This window comes from Lithobates pipiens, unplaced genomic scaffold, assembly GCF_037356315.1.
Source record: "Lithobates pipiens isolate NorthernLeopardFrog02 unplaced genomic scaffold, aLitPip1_a1.2 Scaffold_13, whole genome shotgun sequence".
Lineage (NCBI taxonomy): Eukaryota > Metazoa > Chordata > Amphibia > Anura > Ranidae > Lithobates > Lithobates pipiens.
This window is the reverse complement of record NW_027507718.1, coordinates 545,271,670-545,297,640: the sequence shown is the minus strand read 5'-3', so window position 1 is coordinate 545,297,640 and position 25,971 is coordinate 545,271,670. Positions and strand designations below refer to the sequence as shown.

The following is a 25,971-nucleotide window of genomic DNA, read 5'->3' as shown; positions in this document are numbered from 1 at the left end:
TAGAGCAGTGTTTATCATATACCAGAGCAGCGTTTATACTAGAGCAGTGTTTATCATATACTAGAGCAGTGTTTATACTAGAGCAGCGTTTATACTAGAGCAGTGTTTATCATATACTAGAGCAGTGTTTATCATATACTAGAGAAGTTTTTATCATATACTAGAGCAGTGTTTATCATATATTATAGCAGTGTTTATCATATACTAGAGCGGTGTTTATCATATACTAGAGCGGTATTTATCATATACCAGAGCAGCATTTATACTAGAGCAGTGCTTATCATATACTAGAGCAGCGTTTATACTAAAGCAGTGTTTATCATATACCAGAGCAGTGTTTATACTAGAGCAGTGTTTATACTAGAGCAGTGTTTATCATATACTAGAGCAGCATTTATACTAGAGCAGTGTTTATCATATACTAGAGCAGCGTTTATACTAGAGCAGTGTTTATCATATACTAGAGAAGTTTTTATCATTTACTAAAGCAGTGTTTATCATATATTATAGCAGTGTTTATCATATACTAGAGCGGTATTTATCATATACCAGAGCAGTGTTTATACTAGAGCAGTGTTTATCATATACTAGAGCAGCGTTTATACTAAAGCAGTGTTTATCATATACTAGAGCGGTGTTTGTCATGTACTAGAACGATGTTTAACATATACTAGAGCAGTGTTTATCATATACCAGAGCAGCGTTTATACTAGAGCAGTGTTTATCATATACTAGAGCAGTGTTTATACTAGAGCAGTGTTTATCATATACTAAAGCAGTGTTTATCATATACTAGAGCAGTGTTTATCATATACCAGAGCAGTGTTTATACTAGAGCAGTGTTTATCATATACTAGAACAGAGTTTATACTAGAGCAGTGTTTATCATATACTAGAGCAGTGTTTATACTAGAGCAGTGTTTATCATATACTAAAGCAGTGTTTATCATATACTAGAGCAGTGTTTATACTAGAGCAGTGTTTATCATATACTAGAGCAGTGTTTATACTAGAGCAGTGTTTATCATATACTAGAGCAGTGTTTATCATATACTAGAGCAGTGTTTATACTAGAGCAGTGTTTATCATATACTAAAGCAGTGTTTATCATATACTAGAGCAGTGTTTATACTAGAGCAGTGTTTATCATATACTAGAGCAGTGTTTATACTAGAGCAGTGTTTATCATATACTAGAGCAGTGTTTATCATATACCAGAGCAGTGTTTTTACTAGAGCAGTGTTTATCATATACTAGAGCAGTGTTTATACTAGAGCAGTGTTTATCATATACTAGAGCAGTGTTTATACTAGAGCAGTGTTTATCATATACTAGAGCAGTATTTATCATATACCAGAGCAGTGTTTATACTAGAGCAGTGTTTATCATATACTAGAACAGCGTTTATACTAGAGCAGTGTTTATCATATACTAGAGCAGTGTTTATACTAGAGCAGTGTTTATCATATACTAGAGCAGTGTTTATCATATTCCAGAGCAGTGTTTATCATATGCTCGAACAGCGTTTATACTAGATCAGTGTTTATCATATACTAGAGCAGTGTTTATCATATACTAAAGCAGTGTTTATCATATACTAGAGCAGTGTTTATACTAGAGCAATGTTTATCATATACTAGAGCAGTGTTTATCATATACTAGAGCAGTGTTTATCATATACTAGAACAGTGTTTATACTAGAGCAGGGTTTATCATATACTAGAGCAGTATTTATCATATACCAGAGCAGTGTTTATCATATACTAGAACAGCGTTTATACTAGAGCAGTGTTTATCATATACTAGAGCTGTGTTTATCATATACCAGAGCAGTCTTTATCATATACCAGAGCAGTGTTTATACTAGAGCAGTGTTTAACATATACTAGAGCAGCGTTTATACTAGAGCATTGTTTATCATATACTAGAGCAGTGTTTATACTAGAGCAGTGTTTATCATATACTAAAGCAGTGTTTATCATATACTAGAGCAGTGTTTATACTAGAGCAGTGTTTATCATATACTAGAGCAGTGTTTATACTAGAGCAGTGTTTATCATATACTAGAGCAGTGTTTATCATATACCAGAGTAGTGTTTATATTAGAGCAGTGTTTATCATATACTAGAGCAGCGTTTATACTAGAGCAGTGTTTATCATATACTAGAGCAGTGTTTATACTAGAGCAGTGTTTATCATATACTAGAGCAGTGTTTATCATATACCAGAGCAGTGTTTATACTAGAGCAGTGTTTATCATATGCTAGAACAGCGTTTATACTAGAGCAGTGTTTATCATATACTAGAGCAGTGTTTATACTAGAGCAGTGTTTATCATATGCTAGAACAGCGTTTATACTAGAGCAGTATTTATCATATACCAGAGCAGTGTTTATCATATACTAGAACAGCGTTTATACTAGAGCAGTGTTTATCATATACTAGAGCAGTGTTTATCATATACCAGAGCAGTCTTTATCATATACCAGAGCAGTGTTTATACTAGAGCAGTGTTTAACATATACTAGAGCAGCGTTTATACTAGAGCATTGTTTATCATATACTAGAGCAGTGTTTATACTAGAGCAGTGTTTATCATATACTAGAGCAGCGTTTATACTAGAGCAGTGTTTATCATATACTAGAGCAGTGTTTATACTAGAGCAGTGTTTATCATATACTAGAGCAGTGTTTATCATATACCAGAGCAGTGTTTATACTAGAGCAGTGTTTATCATATGCTAGAACAGCGTTTATACTAGAGCAGTGATTATCATATACTAGAGCAGTGTTTATACTAGAGCAGTGTTTATACTAGAGCAGTGTTTATCATATACTAAAGCAGTGTTTATCATATACTAGAGCAGTGTTTATCATATACTAGAGCAGTGTTTATACTAGAGCAGTGTTTATCATATACTAGAGCAGTGTTTATCATATACCAGAGCAGTGTTTATACTAGAGATGTGTTTATCATATACTAGAGCAGCGTTTATACTAGAGCATTGTTTATCATATACTAGAGCAGTGTTTATACTAGAGCAGTGTTTATCATATACTAGAGCAGTGTTTATCATATACCAGAGCAGTGTTTATACTAGAGCAGTGTTTATCATATACTAGAGCAGCGTTTATACTAGAGCATTGTTTATCATATACTAGAGCAGTGTTTATACTAGAGCAGTGTTTATCATATACTAAAGCAGTGTTTATCATATACTAGAGCAGTGTTTATACTAGAGCAGTGTTTATCATATACTAGAGCAGTGTTTATACTAGAGCAGTGTTTATCATATACTAGAGCAGTGTTTATCATATACCAGAGTAGTGTTTATATTAGAGCAGTGATTATCATATACTAGAGCAGCGTTTATACTAGAGCAGTGTTTATCATATACTAGAGCAGTGTTTATACTAGAGCAGTGTTTATCATATACTAGAGCAGTGTTTATACTAGAGCAGTGTTTATCATATACTAGAGCAGTGTTTATACTAGAGCAGTGTTTATCATATGCTAGAACAGCGTTTATACTAGAGCAGTGTTTATCATATACTAGAGCAGTGTTTATACTAGAGCAGTGTTTATCATATACTAAAGCAGTGTTTATCATATACTAGAGCAGTGTTTATCATATACTAGAGCAGTGTTTATACTAGAGCAGTGTTTATCATATACTAGAGCAGTGTTTATCATATACCAGAGCAGTGTTTATACTAGAGATGTGTTTATCATATACTAGAGCAGCGTTTATACTAGAGCAGTGTTTATCATATACTAGAGCAGTGTTTATACTAGTGCAGTGTTTATCATATACTAGAGCAGTGTTTATACTAGAGCAGTGTTTATACTAGAGCAGTGTTTATCATATACTAGAGCAGTGTTTATACTAGAGCAGTGTTTATCATATACTAGAGCAGTGTTTATCATATACCAGAGCAGTGTTTATACTAGAGCAGTGTTTATCATATACTAGAACAGCGTTTATACTAGAGCAGTGTTTATCATATACTAGAGCAGTGTTTATACTAGAGCAGTGTTTATCATATACTAGAGCAGTGTTTATCATATACCAGAGCAGTGTTTATACTAGAGCAGTGTTTATCATATACTAGAGCAGCGTTTATACTAGAGCATTGTTTATCATATACTAGAGCAGTGTTTATACTAGAGCAGTGTTTATCATATACTACAGCAGTGTTTATCATATACCAGAGTAGTGTTTATATTAGAGCAGTGATTATCATATACTAGAGCAGTGTTTATACTAGAGCAGTGTTTATCATATAGTAGAGCAGTGTTTATACTAGAGCAGTGTTTATCATATACTAGAGCAGTGTTTATACTAGAGCAGTGTTTATCATATACTAGAGCAGTGTTTATCATATACCAGAGTAGTGTTTATATTAGAGCAGTGATTATCATATACTAGAGCAGTGTTTATACTAGAGCAGTGTTTATCATATGCTAGAACAGCGTTTATACTAGAGCAGTGTTTATCATATACTAGAGCAGTGTTTATACTAGAGCAGTGTTTATCATATACTAAAGCAGTGTTTATCATATACTAGAGCAGTGTTTATCATATACTAGAGCAGTGTTTATACTAGAGCAGTGTTTATCATATACTAGAGCAGTGTTTATCATATACCAGAGCAGTGTTTATACTAGAGATGTGTTTATCATATACTAGAGCAGTGTTTATACTAGTGCAGTGTTTATCATATACTAGAGCAGTGTTTATACTAGAGCAGTGTTTATACTAGAGCAGTGTTTATCATATACTAGAGCAGTGTTTATACTAGAGCAGTGTTTATCATATACTAGAGCAGTGTTTATCACATACCAGAGTAGTGTTTATACTAGAGCAGTGTTTATCATATACTAGAACAGCGTTTATACTAGAGCAGTGTTTATCATATACTAGAGCAGTGTTTATACTAGAGCAGTGTTTATCATATACTAGAGCAGTGTTTATCATATACCAGAGCAGTGTTTATACTAGAGCAGTGTTTATCATATACTAGAGCAGCGTTTATACTAGAGCATTGTTTATCATATACTAGAGCAGTGTTTATACTAGAGCAGTGTTTATCATATACTAGAGCAGTGTTTATCATATACCAGAGCAGTGTTTATACTAGAGCAGTGTTTATCATATACTAGAGCAGCGTTTATACTAGAGCATTGTTTATCATATACTAGAGCAGTGTTTATACTAGAGCAGTGTTTATCATATACTAAAGCAGTGTTTATCATATACTAGAGCAGTGTTTATACTAGAGCAGTGTTTATCATATACTAGAGCAGTGTTTATACTAGAGCAGTGTTTATCATATACTAGAGCAGTGTTTATCATATACCAGAGTAGTGTTTATATTAGAGCAGTGATTATCATATACTAGAGCAGCGTTTATACTAGAGCAGTGTTTATCATATACTAGAGCAGTGTTTATACTAGAGCAGTGTTTATCATATACTAGAGCAGTGTTTATACTAGAGCAGTGTTTATCATATACTACAGCAGTGTTTATCATATACCAGAGTAGTGTTTATATTAGAGCAGTGATTATCATATACTAGAGCAGTGTTTATACTAGAGCAGTGTTTATCATATGCTAGATCAGCGTTTATACTAGAGCAGTGTTTATCATATACTAGAGCAGTGTTTATACTAGAGCAGTGTTTATCATATACTAAAGCAGTGTTTATCATATACTAGAGCAGTGTTTATCATATACTAGAGCAGTGTTTATACTAGAGCAGTGTTTATCATATACTAGAGCAGTGTTTATCATATACCAGAGCAGTGTTTATACTAGAGATGTGTTTATCATATACTAGAGCAGCGTTTATACTAGAGCAGTGTTTATCATATACTAGAGCAGTGTTTATACTAGTGCAGTGTTTATCATATACTAGAGCAGTGTTTATACTAGAGCAGTGTTTATACTAGAGCAGTGTTTATCATATACTAGAGCAGTGTTTATACTAGAGCAGTGTTTATCATATACTAGAGCAGTGTTTATCATATACCAGAGCAGTGTTTATACTAGAGCAGTGTTTATCATATACTAGAACAGCGTTTATACTAGAGCAGTGTTTATCATATACTAGAGCAGTGTTTATACTAGAGCAGTGTTTATCATATACTAAAGCAGTGTTTATCATATACTAGAGCAGTGTTTATACTAGAGCAGTGTTTATCATATACTAGAGCAGTGTTTATACTAGAGCAGTGTTTATCATATACCAGAGCAGTGTTTATATTAGAGCAGTGTTTATCATATACTAGAGCAGCGTTTATACTAGAGCAGTGTTTATCATATACTAGAGCAGTGTTTATACTAGAGCAGTGTTTATCATATACTAGAGCAGTGTTTATACTAGAGCAGTGTTTATCATATACCAGAGCAGTGTTTATACTAGAGCAGTGTTTATCATATACTAGAGCAGCGTTTATACTAGAGCAGTGTTTATCATATACTAGAGCAGTGTTTATATTAGAGCAGTGTTTATCATATACTAGAGCAGTGTTTCTCTACTCCAGTGCTCAAGTTGCCCCGGCAGGGGGTGTTTTCAGGATTTCTATTATTTTGCACAGGGGATTTGATCGGCTTCACTTCCTTAGTAATGAGCACGGCCGTTTCCTCTAAAGGGGAATCCTGAGAACTTGGCCTGTCGGGGGCGCCGTGGAGCGGAGGGACGCGGCTCTGGAGCGCACCTATTGGTTAAGCTTGTATGAAATGTTCTCCTGGGGAGGGGCTTTGTAAAGTTTTAACCTCTTTGCTGCCAGTCTGTAGAAATTAACCCCGTATAGGAAGGGGGTGCCAGCCGGAGGGCACAGACCACCCATTTCCTTGCCTGGGGGTGTTAAGATTTAACCCCTCAAGTGCCAGCCTGCTGCGATGAAACTTTCTGCTGCCTCTAGGCAACCTATCCCATGGTTTCCTCTCTTCTTTGTATAGAATTTAACCCCTTCAGGACCGCTCTTCAGGATTCGTTTTTTTTTTTTAAAGGATTTAATCCCCTTTTGTCGTCTCCTTTTTTTTTTCTCCTTTGACTGGCATTGTGTGAATCAGAACCCCGGGGGGGAGGGGAGACTCAGGGGATGTGAGGCGACGGCCAGCACATGGTTAAATCTCGGGGTTAGCGGACGGATTGAATTGCCTCTTGTTGGTGCAGTGATTGATTTAACCCCTTTGTAGCGATCGTCCAGAATTCAACACCCCCTCCCCCTCCCCCTTTAGAATTAACCCTCTTTTACCCACCGTGTCAGACGTAACCCCTTCGGTGCCAGTGCACAGGGGGCTGCCGCTGTTCTGTAGAGTTTTAACCCTTTTTTATTATTATTATTTCAAGTCTGCTGAATTTAACCCTTTTGCTGCCCCACCCCCCCCCCCAGGCAGGAGATGAGTCCAGCCACAGAAGTAACCCCTTTGGTGCCGGTGTGCAGAAGAAATTGCATCTCTCAATTTCACGTCTGCTGGACTTAACCCTTTTGCTGCCATCTGACAGGACAGATGCCCCCCTTGATGCTGCTGAGTGGGGTCCCGCACCAGGATTCACTGGCAATGGACCTGCTCTGTGTGTCCTGCATTGGTGGGAAGTTTATTGCAAATGGCACCCCGACGCACTGTACAGGGAAGTGCAATGGTGGCGCATTGGCAGCTCATTCGGGGTTAACGAGTGTTAGCTTGCGATGGAACGCGTAAGCGTGAACAGGCTCGTTGTGCCTTGCAATGAAATGCGTAAGTGAACAGGCGATTTGTGCCTTACAATGAAATGCGTAAGTAAACAGGTGCTTTGTGACTTACAATGAAACGCGTAACTGTGAACAGACACTTTATGCTTTACAATGAAGCGCATAAGCATGAACAAACTCTTTGTGCCTTACAATGAAACGCGTATGTGAACAGGCCCTTTGTGCCTTACAATTAAATGCGTAACTTGGAACAGGTGCTTTGTGCTTTACAATGAAACATGTAAGCGTGAACAGGCACTCTGTGTTTTACAATGAAACGCGCAAGTGTGAACAGGCGCTCTGTGCCTTACAATGAAACGCGTAAGTACGAACAGGCTCTTTTGTGTCTCTTAACGCCCTTTGTTGCCATTGCATTGCAAGATTTAACCCCTTCACTGCCATTGTCCTCAGTGTTTCCAATTGAAACGCGTAAATACGAACAAGCTACGAACAAGCTCTGTGTGCCTTACAATGAAAGGCGGAGCTGTGAACAGGCACGTTGTGCCTTACAATAAAATGCGTAAGTGGGAACAGGCACTCTGTGCCTTACAATAAAATGCAGAACTGTGAACAGGCATGTTGTGCCTTACAATGAAACGCGTAAGTGTGCTTTGTGCTTTACAATGAAATGCGTAAGTGTGAACAGCTTCTTTGTGCCTTACAGTGAAATGCGTAAGTATGAAGAGGCGCTTTGTGCCTTAAAATGAAACGCGTAATTGTGAACAGGCACTTTGAGCCTTACAATGAAATGCGTAAGTGTGAACAGGCTCTTTTGTGTCTCTTAACGCCCCTTTGTTGCCATTGCATTGCAAGATTTAACCGCTTTTCTGCCCTTGTCCTCTGTTTTCCTATTGAAACGCGTAAGTATGAACAAGCTCTGTGTGCCTTTACAGTGAAATGAGGAACTGTGAACAGGCGCTCTGTACCTTTTATAATGAAACGCGTAAGTGTGAACAGGCTCTTTTGCGTCTCTTTGTTGCCTTTGCATCACAAGATTTAACCCTTTCACTGCCATTGTCCTCAGCGTTTCCCTATTGTATCCTTGTCAATCAGGAGTCGTGCTTTTCCTGCACTCGGAACGCATTTAACCCCTCGTTGCCATAGCATGGGACTTGCCTCTCTCCATCAATGGAAGGGTCTGGACATAGGGCTATTGGACCGGCCTTTGTTCTGGCGGTGCGGGGCGACCCGTATCAGAGGGGGAGTCTCCGGGGTTATTCGGGTTTCAAGTCCTCAGCAGCTGCTGTCTGTGAGACGGAAAGAGGGTAATTACGTGTAAAAAAACACAAAGTGAATGAAGCATCGGGGCAAAAACGGAAGATCCAAAGAACAAGCCGGGGGGGAAAAAGTGCAGCGCATGCTGCAAAGCTCTTCTTCAGTCTGGAGCTGTCCCCCCACGCAGTACTTCTTTTTAGCCACAAGATGTCCTCAGCCTCCTTGGTTGGATGCCACCCAGGGACGTTCTGTGAGTGCGGATCACAGCTGTGCAGTGTGATTTACATGCGATGCCTGTGATCTCTCCGTAACGGGGGGTCTGCCGACTGTTCTCATATTCACCACCGGGGAAAAAAAAACGACTTCATAGATAAATGAATACAATTTGGTTAATGAATGTAATTAATTTTTTTTTCCCATCATGATATCAGCATGATACATCGGGCCCCCCTGTCATATTAGGGTCCCCATCTGGCCCCCCCTTTCATTAGGGTCTCCATCCCAGCCCCCCTTTCATTGGAGTCCCCATCTCAGTCCCCCCTTTCATTGGGGTCCCCATCTCAGTCCCCCCATTTATTAAGGTCCCCACCCGAGTCTACCCTTTTCTTAAGGTCCCCATCAGACTCCTCCCTTTTATTGGGGTCACTGTCAAAGTCCCACCTTACATCAGGGTCACCGTCAGAGGCCCCCTTCTGTAGGTTCCCCTCCTTCATTAGAGATCCCATCAGGCCCCCCCCCTTTCATAAGTGACCCCATCTGGCCTCCCCTTTCGTTAGGGTCCCCACCCAAGTTCCCCCCTTTTAGGGTCCCCATCAAAGTTCTCTCTTTTATAAGGGTCACCATCAGAGACGCCCCCTTTTTATGGTCCCTATCTGAGCCCCCCCCTTCATTGGGGTTTCCATTTGAGTTCCCCCTTTATTAGGGTCCCCATTTGATTCCCCCTTTCATTAGGGTCCCCACCTAAGTGTCCCCGTTTATTAGGGTCCCCATCAGAGTTCTCCCTTTGATTAGCATCACAGTCAAAGTCCCCCTTACATCAGGGTCACTGTCAGAGGCAACCCTTTTTTTTAGGGTCCCTTTCTGAGCCCCTCTTCATTGGGGTTTCAATTTGAGCCCCCCTTTTATTAAAGTCCCTATTTGATTCCCCCTTACATTAGGGTCCCCACCTGAGTGTCCCCTTTTATTAGGGTCCCCTGCAGAGTTCTCCCTTTGATTAGCATCACCTTTAAAGTCCCCCTTACATCAGGGTCAGAGGCCCCCCTTTTTCAAGGTTCCTATCAGGCACCACTTTTTTTAGGGTCCTTATCTTAGCTCACCATTCATTGGGGCTTCCATTTGAGTCCCCCTTTTATTAGGGTCCCCATTTGATTCCCCCCTTTCATTAAGGTCCCCACCTCAGTGTCCACCTTTTATTAGGGTCCCCATCAGAGTTCTCCCTTTGATTAGCATCACCGACAAAGTCCCCCCTTACATCAGGGTCACCGTCAAAGCCCCCCCCCCCCCCACCTTATTAGGGGCCCAACAGGTCTACATTCATAAGAGTCCTTATCCTAGTCCCCTCTTTCACTAGGGGCACCTTATGAGTCTCCCCTTTTATTAGGGTCCCCATCTGAGTCTCTCCTTTTTATAGGGTCTCCATCCGAGTCCCCCTATTTATTAGGGTTCCCATCTAAAGCTGCCCTTTCATTAAGCTCTCCATTCAAGTCTCCTCTTTCATTAACGTCCCCATCACATTCCCCCTTTCATTAGGGTCCCCATCAGACCCCCCTTTATTAGGGTTCCCATCTGCGCCCCTTTCATTAAGGTCTCCATTCAAGTCTCCCCTTTCATTAAGGTCCCCATCACATTCCCCCTTTCATTAGGGTTCCCATCCAAGTTCCCCCTGTCATTAGGGTCCCAATCAGAGCACCCCCCCCCCCCATACATCAGAGTCCTTTCTTACTGTACACATCAGCTGTTGAAGTAGGGGGGAGCAGAGACTATGTGGGTGGATTAAACCCTATAGTGGGCTGCAGTTTGGAGACCCCACTCGTGAGAAGATGGGGATGGAAATCTGGACAGGTGAGAGGATGGAAATGGGGCTGGAAATCTGGACAGGTGAAAAGATGGAGATGGGGCTGGAAATCCAGCCAGGTGAGAAGATGGGGCTGGAAATCTGGACAGGTGAGAGGATGGAAATGGTGCTGGAAATCTGGACAGGTGAGAGGATGGAGATGGGGCTGGAAATCCAGCCAGGTGAGAAGATGGTGCTGGAAATCTGGACAGGTGAGAGGATGGGGCTGGAAATCTGGTCAGGTGACATGATGGGGCTGGAAATCTGGTCAGGTGAGAGGATGGAAATGGGACTGGAAATCCAGCCAGGTGAGAAGATGGGGATGGTGCTTGAAATCCGGACAGGTGAGAGAATGGAGATGGGGCTGGAAATCCAGCCAGGTGAGAAGATGGTGCTGGAAATCTGGACAGGTGAGAGGATGGGGCTGGAAATCTGGTCAGGTGACATGATGGGGCTGGAAATCTGGTCAGGTGAGAGGATGGAAATGGGACTGGAAATCCAGCCAGGTGAGAAGATGGGGATGGTGCTTGAAATCCGGACAGGTGAGAGAATGGAGATCGGGCTGGAAATCTGGCCAAGTGAGAAGATGGGGATGGTGCTTGAAATCCAGACAGGTGAGAGAATGGAGATGGGGCTGGAAATCTGGCCAAGTGAGAAGATGGGGATGGTGCTGGAAATCCAGCCAGGTGAGAAGATGGGGATGGTGCTGGAAATCTGGACAGGTGAGAGGATGGTGATGGGGCTTTAAATCTGCCCAGGTGAGATGATGGGGATAGAGCTGGAAATCCGGACAGGAGTGATGATGGAGAAGGAGGATGGAAATCTGACCAGGAGAGAAGATGGGGATGGGGCTGGAAATCTGGCCAAGTGAGAGGATGGGTCTGGAATTCCAGCAAGGTGAAAGGATGGAGATGGGGCTGGAAATCTGGACAGGTGAGAGGATGGGGCTGGAAATCTGGTCAGGTGAGAGGATGGAAATGGGACTGGAAATCCAGCCAGGTGAGAAGATGGGGATGGTGCTTGAAATCCGGACAGGTGAGAGAATGGAGATGGGGCTAGAAATCTGGCCAGGTGAGAGGATGGGTCTGGAATTCCAGCAAGGTGAAAGGATGGAGATGGGGCTAGAAATCTGGCCAGGTGAGAGGATGGGGACGGGCTGAAAATCTGGCCAGGTAAGAGGATGGAGATGGAGCTGCAAATCTAGAGTGAGAGGACAGAGATGATGAGAGGTACCAGGAAAGGACAGGATGAGGGGACAGATGTAAAGTCAGAGGATAGAGATGATGGGAGGACAGAATTTGAGTGAGAGGATAGAGATGACAGAAGGCAACTTGGGGGGACAGATGCGGAGCAAGAGGAAAGAGATGATGAGGGACACATTTAGGGGACAGATGTGGAATGAGAGGATAGAGATGATGAGGGGACAGATGTGGAGTGAGAGGATGGAGATGATGATGAAGGGACAGATGTGGAGTGAGAGCATGGAGGTGATGAGGGGACAGATGTGGAGTGAGAGGATGGAGGTGATGAGGGGACAGATGTGGAGTGAGAGGATGGAGGTGATGAGGGGACAGATGTGTAGAGGATGGAGATGATGAGGGGCAGATGTGGAATGAGAGGATGGAGATGATGAGGGGACAGATGTGGAGTGAGAGGATGGAGATGATGATGAGGAGACAGATGTGGAGTGAGAGGATGGAGATGATGAAGGGACAGATGTGGAGTGAAAGGATGGAGATGATGAGGGGCAGATGTGGAATGAGAGGATGGAGATGATGAGGGGACAGATGTGGAGTGAGAGGATGGAGATGACGATGAAGGGACAGATGTGGAGTGAGAGGATGGAGGTGATGAGGTGACAGATGTGGAGTGAGAGGATGGAGATGATGAAGAAGGGACAGATGTGGAATGAGGATGGAGATGATGAAGAAGGGACAGATGTGGAGTGAGAGGATGGAGATGATGAAGGGACAGATGTGAAGTGAGAGGATGGAGATGATGAGGGGACAGATGTGGAGTGAGAGGATGGAGATGATGATGAGGGAACAGATGTGGAGAGGATGGAGATGATGAGGGGCAGATGTGGAATGAGAGGATGGAGATGATGAGGGGACAGATGTGGAGTGAGAGGATGGAGATGATGATGAGGGGACAGATGTGGAGTGAGAGGATGGAGATGATGAAGGGACAGATGTGGAGTGAGAGGATGGAGATGAGGGGACAGATGTGGAGTGAGAGGATGGAGATGATGAGGGGACAGATGTGGAGTGAGAGGATGGAGATGGTAAGGGGACAAATTTGGAGTGAGAGGATGGAGATGGTAAGGTGACAGATATGGAATGAGAGGATGGAGATGATGAGGGGACAGATGTGGAGTGAGAGGATGGAGATGAGGGGACAGATGTGGAGTGAGAGGATGGAGATGGTAAGGGGACAGATGGGGAGTGAGAGGATGGAGATGGTAAGGGGACAGATATGGAATGAGAGGATGGAGATGATGAGGGGACAGATGTGGAGTGAGAGGATGGAGGTCATGAGAGGACAGATGTGGAGTAAGAGGATGGAGATGATGATAAGGGGACAGATGTGGAGTGAGAGGATGGAGGTAATGAGGGGACAGATGTGGAGTGAGAGGATGGATATGATGAAGGGACAGATGTGGAGTGAGAGGATGGAGGTGATGAGGGGACAGATGTGGAGTGAGAGGATGGAGATGATGATGAGGGAACAGATGTGTAGAGGATGGAGATGATGAGGGGCAGATGTGGAATGAGAGGATGGAGATGATGAGGGGACAGATGTGGAGTGAGAGGATGGAGATGATGATGAGGGGACAGATGTGGAGTGAGAGGATGGAGATGATGAAGGGACAGATGTGGAGTGAAAGGATGGAGATGATGAGGGGACAGATGTGGAATGAGAGGATGGAGATGACGAGGGGACAGATGTGGAGTGAGAGGATGGAGATGACGATGAGGGGACAGATGTGGAGTGAGAGGATGGAGGTGAGGAGGGGACAGATGTGGAGTGAGAGGATGGAGATGATGAGGGGACAGATGTGGAGTGAGAGGATGTAGATGATGAGGGGACAGATGTGGAATGAGAGGATGGAGATGATGAAGGGACAGATGTGAAGTGAGAGGATGGAGATGATGAGGGGACAGATGTGGAGTGAGAGGATGGAGATGATGATGAGGGAACAGATGTGTAGAGGATGGAGATGATGAGGGGCAGATGTGGAATGAGAGGATGGAGATGATGAGGGGACAGATGTGGAGTGAGAGGATGGAGATGATGATGAGGGGACAGATGTGGAGTGAGAGGATGGAGATGATGATGAGGGGACAGATGTGGAGTGAGAGGATGGAGATGATGAAGGGACAGATGTGGAGTGAGAGGATGGAGATGAGGGGACAGATGTGGAGTGAGAGGATGGAGATGATGAGGGGACAGATGTGGAGTGAGAGGATGGAGATGGTAAGGGGACAAATTTGGAGTGAGAGGATGGAGATGGTAAGGGGACAGATATGGAATGAGAGGATGGAGATGATGAGGGGACAGATGTGGAGTGAGAGGATGGAGATGAGGGGACAGATGTGGAGTGAGAGGATGGAGATGGTAAGGGGACAGATGGGGAGTGAGAGGATGGAGATGGTAAGGGGACAGATATGGAATGAGAGGATGGAGATGATGAGGGGACAGATGTGGAGTAAGAGGATGGAGATGATGATAAGGGGACAGATGTGGAGTGAGAGGATGGAGGTAATGAGGGGACAGATGTGGAGTGAGAGGATGGAGGTCATGAGGGGACAGATGTGGAGTAAGAGGATGGAGATGATGATAAGGGGACAGATGTGGAGTGAGAGGATGGAGGTAATGAGGGGACAGATGTGGAGTGAGAGGATGGATATGATGAAGGGACAGATGTGGAGTGAGAGGATGGAGGTGATGAGGGGACAGATGTGGAGTGAGAGGATGGAGATGATGATGAGGGAACAGATGTGTAGAGGATGGAGATGATGAGGGGCAGATGTGGAATGAGAGGATGGAGATGATGAGGGGACAGATGTGGAGTGAGAGGATGGAGATGATGATGAGGGGACAGATGTGGAGTGAGAGGATGGAGATGATGAAGGGACAGATGTGGAGTGAAAGGATGGAGATGATGAGGGGACAGATGTGGAATGAGAGGATGGAGATGATGAGGGGACAGATGTGGAGTGAGAGGATGGAGATGACGATGAGGGGACAGATGTGGAGTGAGAGGATGGAGGTGAGGAGGGGACAGATGTGGAGTGAGAGGATGGAGATGATGAGGGGACAGATGTGGAGTGAGAGGATGTAGATGATGAGGGGACAGATGTGGAATGAGAGGATGGAGATGATGAGGGGACAGATGTGGAGTGAGAGGATGGAGATGACGATGAGGGAACAGATGTGGAGTGAGAGGATGGAGGTGATGAGGGGACAGATGTGGAGTGAGAGGATGGAGATGATGAAGGGACAGATGTGAAGTGAGAGGATGGAAATGATTATGAGGGAACAGATGTGGAGAGGATGAAGATGATGAGGGGCAGATGTGGAGTGAGAGGATGGAAATGATGATGAGGGGACAGATGTGGAGTGAAAGGATGGAGATGATGAGGGGCAGATGTGGAATGAGAGGATGGAGATGATGAGGGGACAGATGTGGAGTGAGAGGATGGAGATGATGATGAGGGAACAGATGTGGAGTGAGAGGATGGAGATGACGATGAGGGGACAGATGTGGAGTGAGAGGATGGAGATGACGATGAGGGGACAGATGTCGAGTGAGAGGATGGAGATGATGATGAGGGGACAGATGTGGAGTGAGAGGATGTAGATGATGAGGGGACAGATGTGGAGTGAGAGGATGGAGATGATGATGAGGGGACAGATGTGGAGTGAGAGGATGTAGATGATGAGGGGACAGATGTGGAGTGAGAGGATGGAGATGATGATGAGGGGACAGATGTGGAGTGAGAGGATGGAAATGATGATGAAGGGACAGATGTGAAGTGAGAGGATGGAGATGACGATGAGGGGACAAATGTGGAGTGAGAGGATGGAGATGACAATGAGGGACAGATGTGGAGTGAGAGGAGTGAGGAGGATGAGGGATGGAGATGACGATGAGGGACAGATGAGGAGTGAGAAGAGTGAGGAGGATGAGGGATGGAGATGAGGAGGATGAGGGATGGAGATGACGATGAGCAGTGAGAGGAGTGAGGAGGATGAGGGATGGAGATGAGGAGGATGAGGGATGGAGATGACGATGAGGGACAGATGAGGAGTGAGAGAAGTGAGGAGGATGAGGGATGGAGATGAGGAGGATGAGGGATGGAGATGACGATGAGCAGTGAGAGGAGTGAGGAGGATGAGGGATGGAGATGACGATGAGGGACAGATGAGGAGTGAGAAGAGTGAGGAGGATGAGGGATGGAGATGACGATGAGGGACAGATGAGGAGTGAGAAGAGTGAGGAGGATGAGGGATGGAGATGACGATGAGGGACAGATGAGGAGTGAGAGGAGTGAGGAGGATGAGGGATGGAGATGATGATGAGGAGTGAGAGGAGTGAGGAGGATGAGGGATGGAGATGATGATGAGCAGTGAGAGGAGTGAGGAGGATGAGGGATGGAGATGATGATGAGGAGTGAGAGGAGTGAGGAGGATGAGGGATGGAGATGACGATGAGCAGTGAGAGGAGTGAGGAGGATGAGGGATGGAGATGACGATGAGGAGTGAGAGGAGTGAGGAGGATGAGGGATGGAGATGAGGAGGATGAGGGATGGAGATGATGATGAGGAGTGAGAGGAGTGAGGAGGATGAGGGATGGAGATGACGATGAGCAGTGAGAGGAGTGAGGAGGATGAGGGATGGAGATGACGATGAGGAGTGAGAGGAGTGAGGAGGATGAGGGATGGAGATGATGATGAGGAGTGAGAGGAGTGAGGAGGATGAGGGATGGAGATGACGATGAGCAGTGAGAGGAGTGAGGAGGATGAGGGATGGAGATGACGATGAGGGACAGATGAGGAGTGAGAGGAGTGAGGAGGATGAGGGATGGAGATGACGATGAGGAGTGAGAGGAGTGAGGAGGATGAGGGATGGAGATGACGATGAGGAGTGAGAGGAGTGAGGAGGATGAGGGATGGAGATGACGATGAGGAGTGAGAGGAGTGAGGAGGATGAGGGATGGAGATGACGATGAGCAGTGAGAGGAGTGAGGAGGATGAGGGATGGAGGCACGGGGAAGGGAGGAGGTTGTAGAGGGAGGGAGTCCGCCCAGCCTCCCCACTCCTCCCTGCCTCCCCTGGGACATCTGCCTCTCAGCCTCCTGCCTCCAGATCTCACATTCAGAGTGGTCTGGGTTGGGAAGAAGCGCAGGCTGAGCGTCTCGTGGATGACTCCGGACAGCGCTCCTCTGTGGGATATTCCGCCCTGGATACAGCGGGTGTGGGGACGGACGCCCTGCACTGTTGCTGCTCTTCTCTTCTCTTCTCTGGGAGTTGTGTGTGTTGGTGGAGAGAGGAGCCCCCGTCTACATGTTCTCCATCCAGGATACGCTCTCCAGGGGGGCACTGAGTATGAAGGAGGAACCTATACCCGCCGGATTGTCCTCCGTCCGATCCTGGATGCACTCCTCAGGAATAATGGACTCCAGCACCGCCGCACAGAGGTAAGTGACCCCCCATCACACAAGGCACAGGTGACCCACCTCATTGGGGGAGGAGCGGAGGATGGAGGATGGCCAGCATCGGGTGCTGAGGAGAGGACTTTACAGAACTTCTGTCACTCTGCCTGTATCCCATCATCACTGACCACAGATACAGCACTGGTCCCTGGACCTAGGGACCCTGATACTGGGACCTAGGGGCACTGACACTGGGACCTATCCACTGACACTGGGACCTATCCACTGACACTGGGACCTATCCACTGACACTGGGACCTATCCACTGACACTGGGACCTATCCACTGACACTGGGACCTATCCACTGACACTGGGACCTAGCCACTGACACTGGGACCTAGGGGCACTGACACTGGGACCTAGGGGCACTGACACTGGGACCTAGGGGCACTGACACTGGGACCTATCCACTGACACTGGGACCTATCCACTGACACTGGGACCTATCCACTGACACTGGGACCTATCCACTGACACTGGGACCTATCCACTGACACTGGGACCTAGCCACTGACACTGGGACCTAGGGGCACTGACACTGGGACCTAGGGGCACTGACACTGGGACCTAGGGGCACTGACACTGGGACCTAGGGGCACTGACACTGGGACCTAGGGGCACTGACACTGGGACCTATCCACTGACACTGGGACCTAGCCACTGACACTGGGACCTATCCACTGACACTGGGACCTATCCACTGACACTGGGACCTATCCACTGACACTGGGACCTATCCACTGACACTGGGACCTAGCCACTGACACTGGGACCTAGCCACTGACACTGGGACCTATCCACTGACACTGGGACCTAGGGGCACTGACACTGGGACCTAGGGGCACTGACACTGGGAACTATCCACTGAAACTGGGACCTATCCACTGACACTGGGACCTATCCACTGACACTGGGACCTATCCACTGACACTGGGACCTAGCCACTGACACTGGGACCTAGGGGCACTGACACTGGGACCTATCCACTGACACTGGGACCTAGGGGCACTGACACTGGGACCTAGCCACTGACACTGGGACCTAGGGGCACTGACACTGGGACCTAGGGGCACTGACACTGGGACCTAGGGGCACTGACACTGGGACCTATCCACTGACACTGGAACCTAGGGGCACTGACACTGGGACCTAGGGACACTGACACTGGGACCTAGGGACACTAACACTGGGATCTAGGGACACTGGGACCTATCCAGTGGCACTGGGACCTAGGGGCACTGACACTGAGACCTAGGGACACTGACACTGGGCCTATCCATTGACACTGGGACCTAGGGACACTGGGATCTAGGGACACTGACACTGGGACCTATCCACTGATACTGAGACCTAGGGACACTGACACTGGGACCTAGGGACACTGACACTGGGACCCATCCACTGACACTGGGACCCATCCACTGACACTGGGATCTATCCACTGACACTGGGACCTAGGGACACTGACACTGGGACCCATCCACTGACACTGGGACCTATCCTCTGACACTGGGACCTATCCTTTGACACTGGGACCTAGGGACACTGACACTGGGACCTAGGGACACTGACACTGGGACTTATCCACTGACATTGGGACCTATCCACTGACACTGGGACCTATCCTCTGACACTGGGACCTATCCACTGACATTGGGACCTATCCACTGACATCGAGACCTATCCACTGACACTGGAACCTATCCACTGACACTGGAACCTATCCACTGACACTGGAACCTGTCCACTGACACTGGGACCTAGGGACCCTGACACTGGGAACTATCCACTGACACTGGGAACTATCCACTGACACTGGGACCTATCCACTGACACTGGAACCTATCCACTGGCACTGGGACCTAGGGACACTGACACTGGGAACTATCCACTGACACTGGGACTTATCAACTGACAGTGGGACCTATCCACTGACAGTGGGACTTATCCACTGACACTGTGACCCCAGGACACAATTAACTGACACTATGACCCCATGACAAGTCCCACTGCCCCCGTGACCCCATGACATGCCCCACAGTGACCCTGTGACCCCAGGACATGTCTCCCAGACACTGTGACCCCATGACATGTCTCACTGACACTGTGACACCAGGACACAATCCCACTGACCCTGTCACCCCAGGACACGATCCCACTGACCCTGTGACCCCAGGACACAATCTCACTGAACCTGTGACCCCAGGACACGATCCCACTGACCCTGTGACCCCAGGACAGGATCCCACTGACCCTGTGACCCCAGGACACGATCCCACTGACCCTGTGAACCCAGGAAAAGTCCCACTGTCACCCCAGGACATGTCCCATTGACCCTGTGACCCCATGACATATCCCACAGGGACTCCAGGACATGTCCCACTGACACTGTGACACCAGGACATGTCCCACTGACACTGTGACCCCAGGACATGTCCCACTGACACTGTGACCCCAGGACATATCCCACTGACACTGTGACCCAAGGACATGTCCCACTGACACTGTGACCCAAGGAAAAGTCCCACTGACACTGTCACCCCAGGACATGTCCCACTGACCCTGTGACCCCATGACATATCCCACAGTAACTCCAGGACACGTCCCACTGACACTGTGACCTCAGGACACGTCCCACTGACCCTGTGACCCCATGACATGTCCCACAGTGACTCCAGAACATGTCCCACTGACACTGTGACCCCAGGACATGTCCCACACCACAGTGACCCCTTGACATGTCCCACTGACACTGTGACCCCATGACATGTCCTACAGTGACTCCAGGACATGTCCCACTGACACTGTGACCTCAGGACACGTCCCACTGGCCCTATGACCCCAGGACATGTCCCACTGACAGTGTGACCCCAAGACATGTCCCACTGACCCTGTGACCCCAAGACATGTCAAACAGTGACCCCAGGACATATCCCACTGACCCTGTGACCCCAAGACATGTCAAACAGTGACCCCAGGATATATCCCACTGACACTGTGACCCCAGGACATGTCCCACTGACACTGTGACCCCAGGACATGTCCCACTGACACTGTGACCCCAGGACATGTCCCACTGACACTGTGAACTTAGGATATGTTTCCCGGATGCTGAATGTTGGGATAGCTTCTCTTTGTGTTCATTGCGTGGGGCAGGCAGACGGAGGTTGGTGAGAAGTTTTTGGTGCGGTGCTGTGATTATCGCTGTCATTGCTCTCAGCGGATGGATTGTCCCTCTAATAATGGGTTGGGATTCCAGTTGCTCCCTCATAGATTAGAGTTTTAATCTGTAACTGTGTCAGTGATAAGACTGTTATATCAGTGTGTCATCTCCTATTCACATTGTGTGTGATGTTCTATGGATCTCAGTCAATCTGTAACCGCAGAACAGCAAGTCAATGCCAGTATATCAGTGTGTTGGGGGTTAATACTGAGTCAGTGTCGGTATATCAGTGTGTTGGGGGTTAATACTGAGTCAGTGTCGGTATATCAGTGTGTTGGGGTTAATACTGAGTCAGTGTCGGTATATCAGTGTTTTGGGGGTTAATACTGAGTCAGTGTCGGTATATCAGTGTGTTGGGGGTTAATACTGAGTCAGTGTCGGTATATCAGTGTGTTCGGGGTTAATACTGAGTCAGTGTCGGTATATCAGTGTGTTGGGGGTTAATACTGAGTCAGTGTCGGTATATCAGTGTGTTGGGGGTTAATACTGAGTCAGTGTCGGTATATCAGTGTGTTGGGGTTAATACTGAGTCAGTGTCAGTATATCAGTGTGTCTGGGGTTAATATTGAGTCAATGTCGGTATATCAGTGTGTTCGGGGTTAATACTGAGTCAGTGTCAGTATATCAGTGTGTCTGGGGTTAATATTGAGTCAATGTCGGTATATCAGTGTGTCTGGGGTTAATATTTAGTTAGTGCCGGTATATCAGTGTGTTTGGGGTTAATATTGAGTCAGTGCCGGTATATCAGTGTGTTCGGGGTTAATATTGAGTCAGTGTCGGTATATCAGTGTGTTCGGGGTTAATACTGAATCAGTGCCAGTATATCAGTGTGTTCGGGGTTAATACGGAGTCAGTGTCGGTATATCAGTGTGTTCGGGGTTAATACTGAATCAGTGCCGGTATATCAGTGTGTTCGGGGTTAATATTGAGTCAATGCCGGTATATCAGTGTGTTCGGGGTTAATATTGAGTCAGTGTCGGTATATCAGTGTGTTCGGGGTTAATATTGAGTCAGCGCCGGTATATCAGTGTGTTCGGGGTTAATATTGAGTCAGTGCCGGTATATCAGTGTGTTCGGGGTTAATATTGAGTCAGTGTCGGTATATCAGTGTGTCTGGGGTTAATATTGAGTCAGCGCCGGTATATCAGTGTGTTCGGGGTTAATATTGAGTCAGTGCCGGTATATCAGTGTGTTCGGGGTTAATATTGAGTCAGTGTCGGTATATCAGTGTGTTCGGGGTTAATATTGAGTCAGCGCCGGTATATCAGTGTGTTCGGGGTTAATATTGAGTCAGTGCCAGTATATCAGTGTGTTTGGGGTTAATATTGAGTCAGTGCCGGTATATCAGTGTGTTCGGGGTTAATACTGAATCAGTGCCGGTATATCAGTGTGTCTGGGGTTAATATTGAGTCAGCGCCGGTATATCAGTGTGTTCGGGGTTAATATTTAGTCAGTGCCGGTATATCAGTGTGTTCGGGGTTAATATTGAGTCAGTGCCGGTATATCAGTGTGTTCGGGGTTAATATTGAGTCAGTGTCGGTATATCAGTGTGTTCGGGGTTAATACTGAATCAGTGCCGGTATATCAGTGTGTTCGGGGTTAATATTGAGTCAGCGCCGGTATATCAGTGTGTTTGGGGTTAATATTGAGTCAGCGCCGGTATATCAGTGTGTTCGGGGTTAATACTGAGTCAGTGTCGGTATATCAGTGTGTTCGGGGTTAATACTGAATCAGTGCCGGTATATCAGTGTGTTCGGGGTTAATACTGAGTCAGTGTCGGTATATCAGTGTGTTCGGGGTTAATACTGAATCAGTGCCGGTATATCAGTGTGTTCGGGGTTAATACTGAATCAGTGCCAGTATATCAGTGTGTTCGGGGTTAATACGGAGTCAGTGTCGGTATATCAGTGTGTTCGGGGTTAATACTGAATCAGTGCCGGTATATCAGTGTGTTCGGGGTTAATACGGAGTCAGTGTCGGTATATCAGTGTGTTCGGGGTTAATACTGAGTCAGTGCCTGTATATCAGTGTGTTCGGGGTTAATACTGAGTCAGTGCCGGTATATCAGTGTGTTCGGGGTTAATATTGAGTCAGCGCCGGTATATCAGTGTGTTTGGGGTTAATATTGAGTCAGTGCCGGTATATCAGTGTGTTCGGGGTTAATATTGAGTCAGTGCCGGTATATCAGTGTGTTTGGGGTTAATATTGAGTCAGTGCCGGTATATCAGTGTGTTCGGGGTTAATATTGAGTCAGTGTCGGTATATCAGTGTGTTCGGGGTTAATACTGAATCAGTGCCAGTATATCAGTGTGTTCGGGGTTAATACGGAGTCAGTGTCGGTATATCAGTGTGTTCGGGGTTAATACTGAATCAGTGCCGGTATATCAGTGTGTTCGGGGTTAATACTGAGTCAGTGCCTGTATATCAGTGTGTTCGGGGTTAATATTGAGTCAATGCCGGTATATCAGTGTGTTCGGGGTTAATATTGAGTCAGTGTCGGTATATCAGTGTGTTCGGGGTTAATATTGAGTCAGCGCCGGTATATCAGTGTGTTCGGGGTTAATATTGAGTCAGTGCCGGTATATCAGTGTGTTCGGGGTTAATATTGAGTCAGTGTCGGTATATCAGTGTGTCTGGGGTTAATATTGAGTCAGCGCCGGTATATCAGTGTGTTCGGGGTTAATATTGAGTCAGTGCCGGTATATCAGTGTGTTCGGGGTTAATATTGAGTCAGTGTCGGTATATCAGTGTGTTCGGGGTTAATATTGAGTCAGCGCCGGTATATCAGTGTGTTCGGGGTTAATATTGAGTCAGTGCCGGTATATCAGTGTGTTTGGGGTTAATATTGAGTCAGTGCCGGTATATCAGTGTGTTCGGGGTTAATATTGAGTCAATGCCGGTATATCAGTGTGTTCGGGGTTAATATTGAGTCAGTGTCGGTATATCAGTGTGTTCGGGGTTAATATTGAGTCAGCGCCGGTATATCAGTGTGTTCGGGGTTAATATTGAGTCAGTGCCGGTATATCAGTGTGTTCGGGGTTAATATTGAGTCAGTGTCGGTATATCAGTGTGTCTGGGGTTAATATTGAGTCAGCGCCGGTATATCAGTGTGTTCGGGGTTAATATTGAGTCAGTGCCGGTATATCAGTGTGTTCGGGGTTAATATTGAGTCAGTGTCGGTATATCAGTGTGTTCGGGGTTAATATTGAGTCAGCGCCGGTATATCAGTGTGTTCGGGGTTAATATTGAGTCAGTGCCGGTATATCAGTGTGTTTGGGGTTAATATTGAGTCAGTGCCGGTATATCAGTGTGTTCGGGGTTAATACTGAATCAGTGCCGGTATATCAGTGTGTCTGGGGTTAATATTGAGTCAGCGCCGGTATATCAGTGTGTTCGGGGTTAATATTTAGTCAGTGCCGGTATATCAGTGTGTTCGGGGTTAATATTGAGTCAGTGCCGGTATATCAGTGTGTTCGGGGTTAATATTGAGTCAGTGTCGGTATATCAGTGTGTTCGGGGTTAATACTGAATCAGTGCCGGTATATCAGTGTGTTCGGGGTTAATATTGAGTCAGCGCCGGTATATCAGTGTGTTCGGGGTTAATACTGAGTCAGTGTCGGTATATCAGTGTGTTCGGGGTTAATACTGAATCAGTGCCGGTATATCAGTGTGTTCGGGGTTAATACTGAGTCAGTGTCGGTATATCAGTGTGTTCGGGGTTAATACTGAATCAGTGCCGGTATATCAGTGTGTTCGGGGTTAATACTGAATCAGTGCCAGTATATCAGTGTGTTCGGGGTTAATACGGAGTCAGTGTCGGTATATCAGTGTGTTCGGGGTTAATACTGAATCAGTGCCGGTATATCAGTGTGTTCGGGGTTAATACGGAGTCAGTGTCGGTATATCAGTGTGTTCGGGGTTAATACTGAGTCAGTGCCTGTATATCAGTGTGTTCGGGGTTAATACTGAGTCAGTGCCGGTATATCAGTGTGTTCGGGGTTAATATTGAGTCAGCGCCGGTATATCAGTGTGTTTGGGGTTAATATTGAGTCAGTGCCGGTATATCAGTGTGTTCGGGGTTAATATTGAGTCAGTGCCGGTATATCAGTGTGTTTGGGGTTAATATTGAGTCAGTGCCGGTATATCAGTGTGTTCGGGGTTAATATTGAGTCAGTGTCGGTATATCAGTGTGTTCGGGGTTAATACGGAGTCAGTGTCGGTATATCAGTGTGTTCGGGGTTAATACTGAATCAGTGCCGGTATATCAGTGTGTTCGGGGTTAATACTGAGTCAGTGCCTGTATATCAGTGTGTTCGGGGTTAATATTGAGTCAATGCCGGTATATCAGTGTGTTCGGGGTTAATATTGAGTCAGTGTCGGTATATCAGTGTGTTCGGGGTTAATATTGAGTCAGCGCCGGTATATCAGTGTGTTCGGGGTTAATATTGAGTCAGTGCCGGTATATCAGTGTGTTCGGGGTTAATATTGAGTCAGTGTCGGTATATCAGTGTGTCTGGGGTTAATATTGAGTCAGCGCCGGTATATCAGTGTGTTCGGGGTTAATATTGAGTCAGTGCCGGTATATCAGTGTGTTCGGGGTTAATATTGAGTCAGTGTCGGTATATCAGTGTGTTCGGGGTTAATATTGAGTCAGCGCCGGTATATCAGTGTGTTCGGGGTTAATATTGAGTCAGTGCCGGTATATCAGTGTGTTTGGGGTTAATATTGAGTCAGTGCCGGTATATCAGTGTGTTCGGGGTTAATACTGAATCAGTGCCGGTATATCAGTGTGTCTGGGGTTAATATTGAGTCAGCGCCGGTATATCAGTGTGTTCGGGGTTAATATTGAGTCAGTGCCGGTATATCAGTGTGTTCGGGGTTAATACTGAATCAGTGCCGGTATATCAGTGTGTTCGGGGTTAATACTGAGTCAGTGCCTGTATATCAGTGTGTTCGGGGTTAATATTGAGTCAGTGCCGGTATATCAGTGTGTTGGGTGTTAATACTGAATCAGTGCCG

General features: G+C 46.0%; 1 protein-coding gene across 4 annotated transcripts in view; it reads left to right on the top strand.

The window, feature by feature from the left end:
- Positions 1 to 17,576: 17,576 nt before the first annotated feature.
- Positions 17,577 to 25,971, top strand: part of LOC143975801 (transcription factor COE3-like) — a 261,364-nt gene continuing 252,969 nt past the window's right edge. For all 4 annotated transcript variants that reach the window (XM_077478345.1, XM_077478343.1, XM_077478344.1 and 1 more), the window contains exon 1: positions 17,577 to 17,713. In XM_077478345.1, coding sequence (XP_077334471.1) covers positions 17,580 to 17,713 — 134 coding nt within the window. In that variant the 5' untranslated portion in view covers positions 17,577 to 17,579. The remainder of the gene's footprint in view (positions 17,714 to 25,971) is intronic.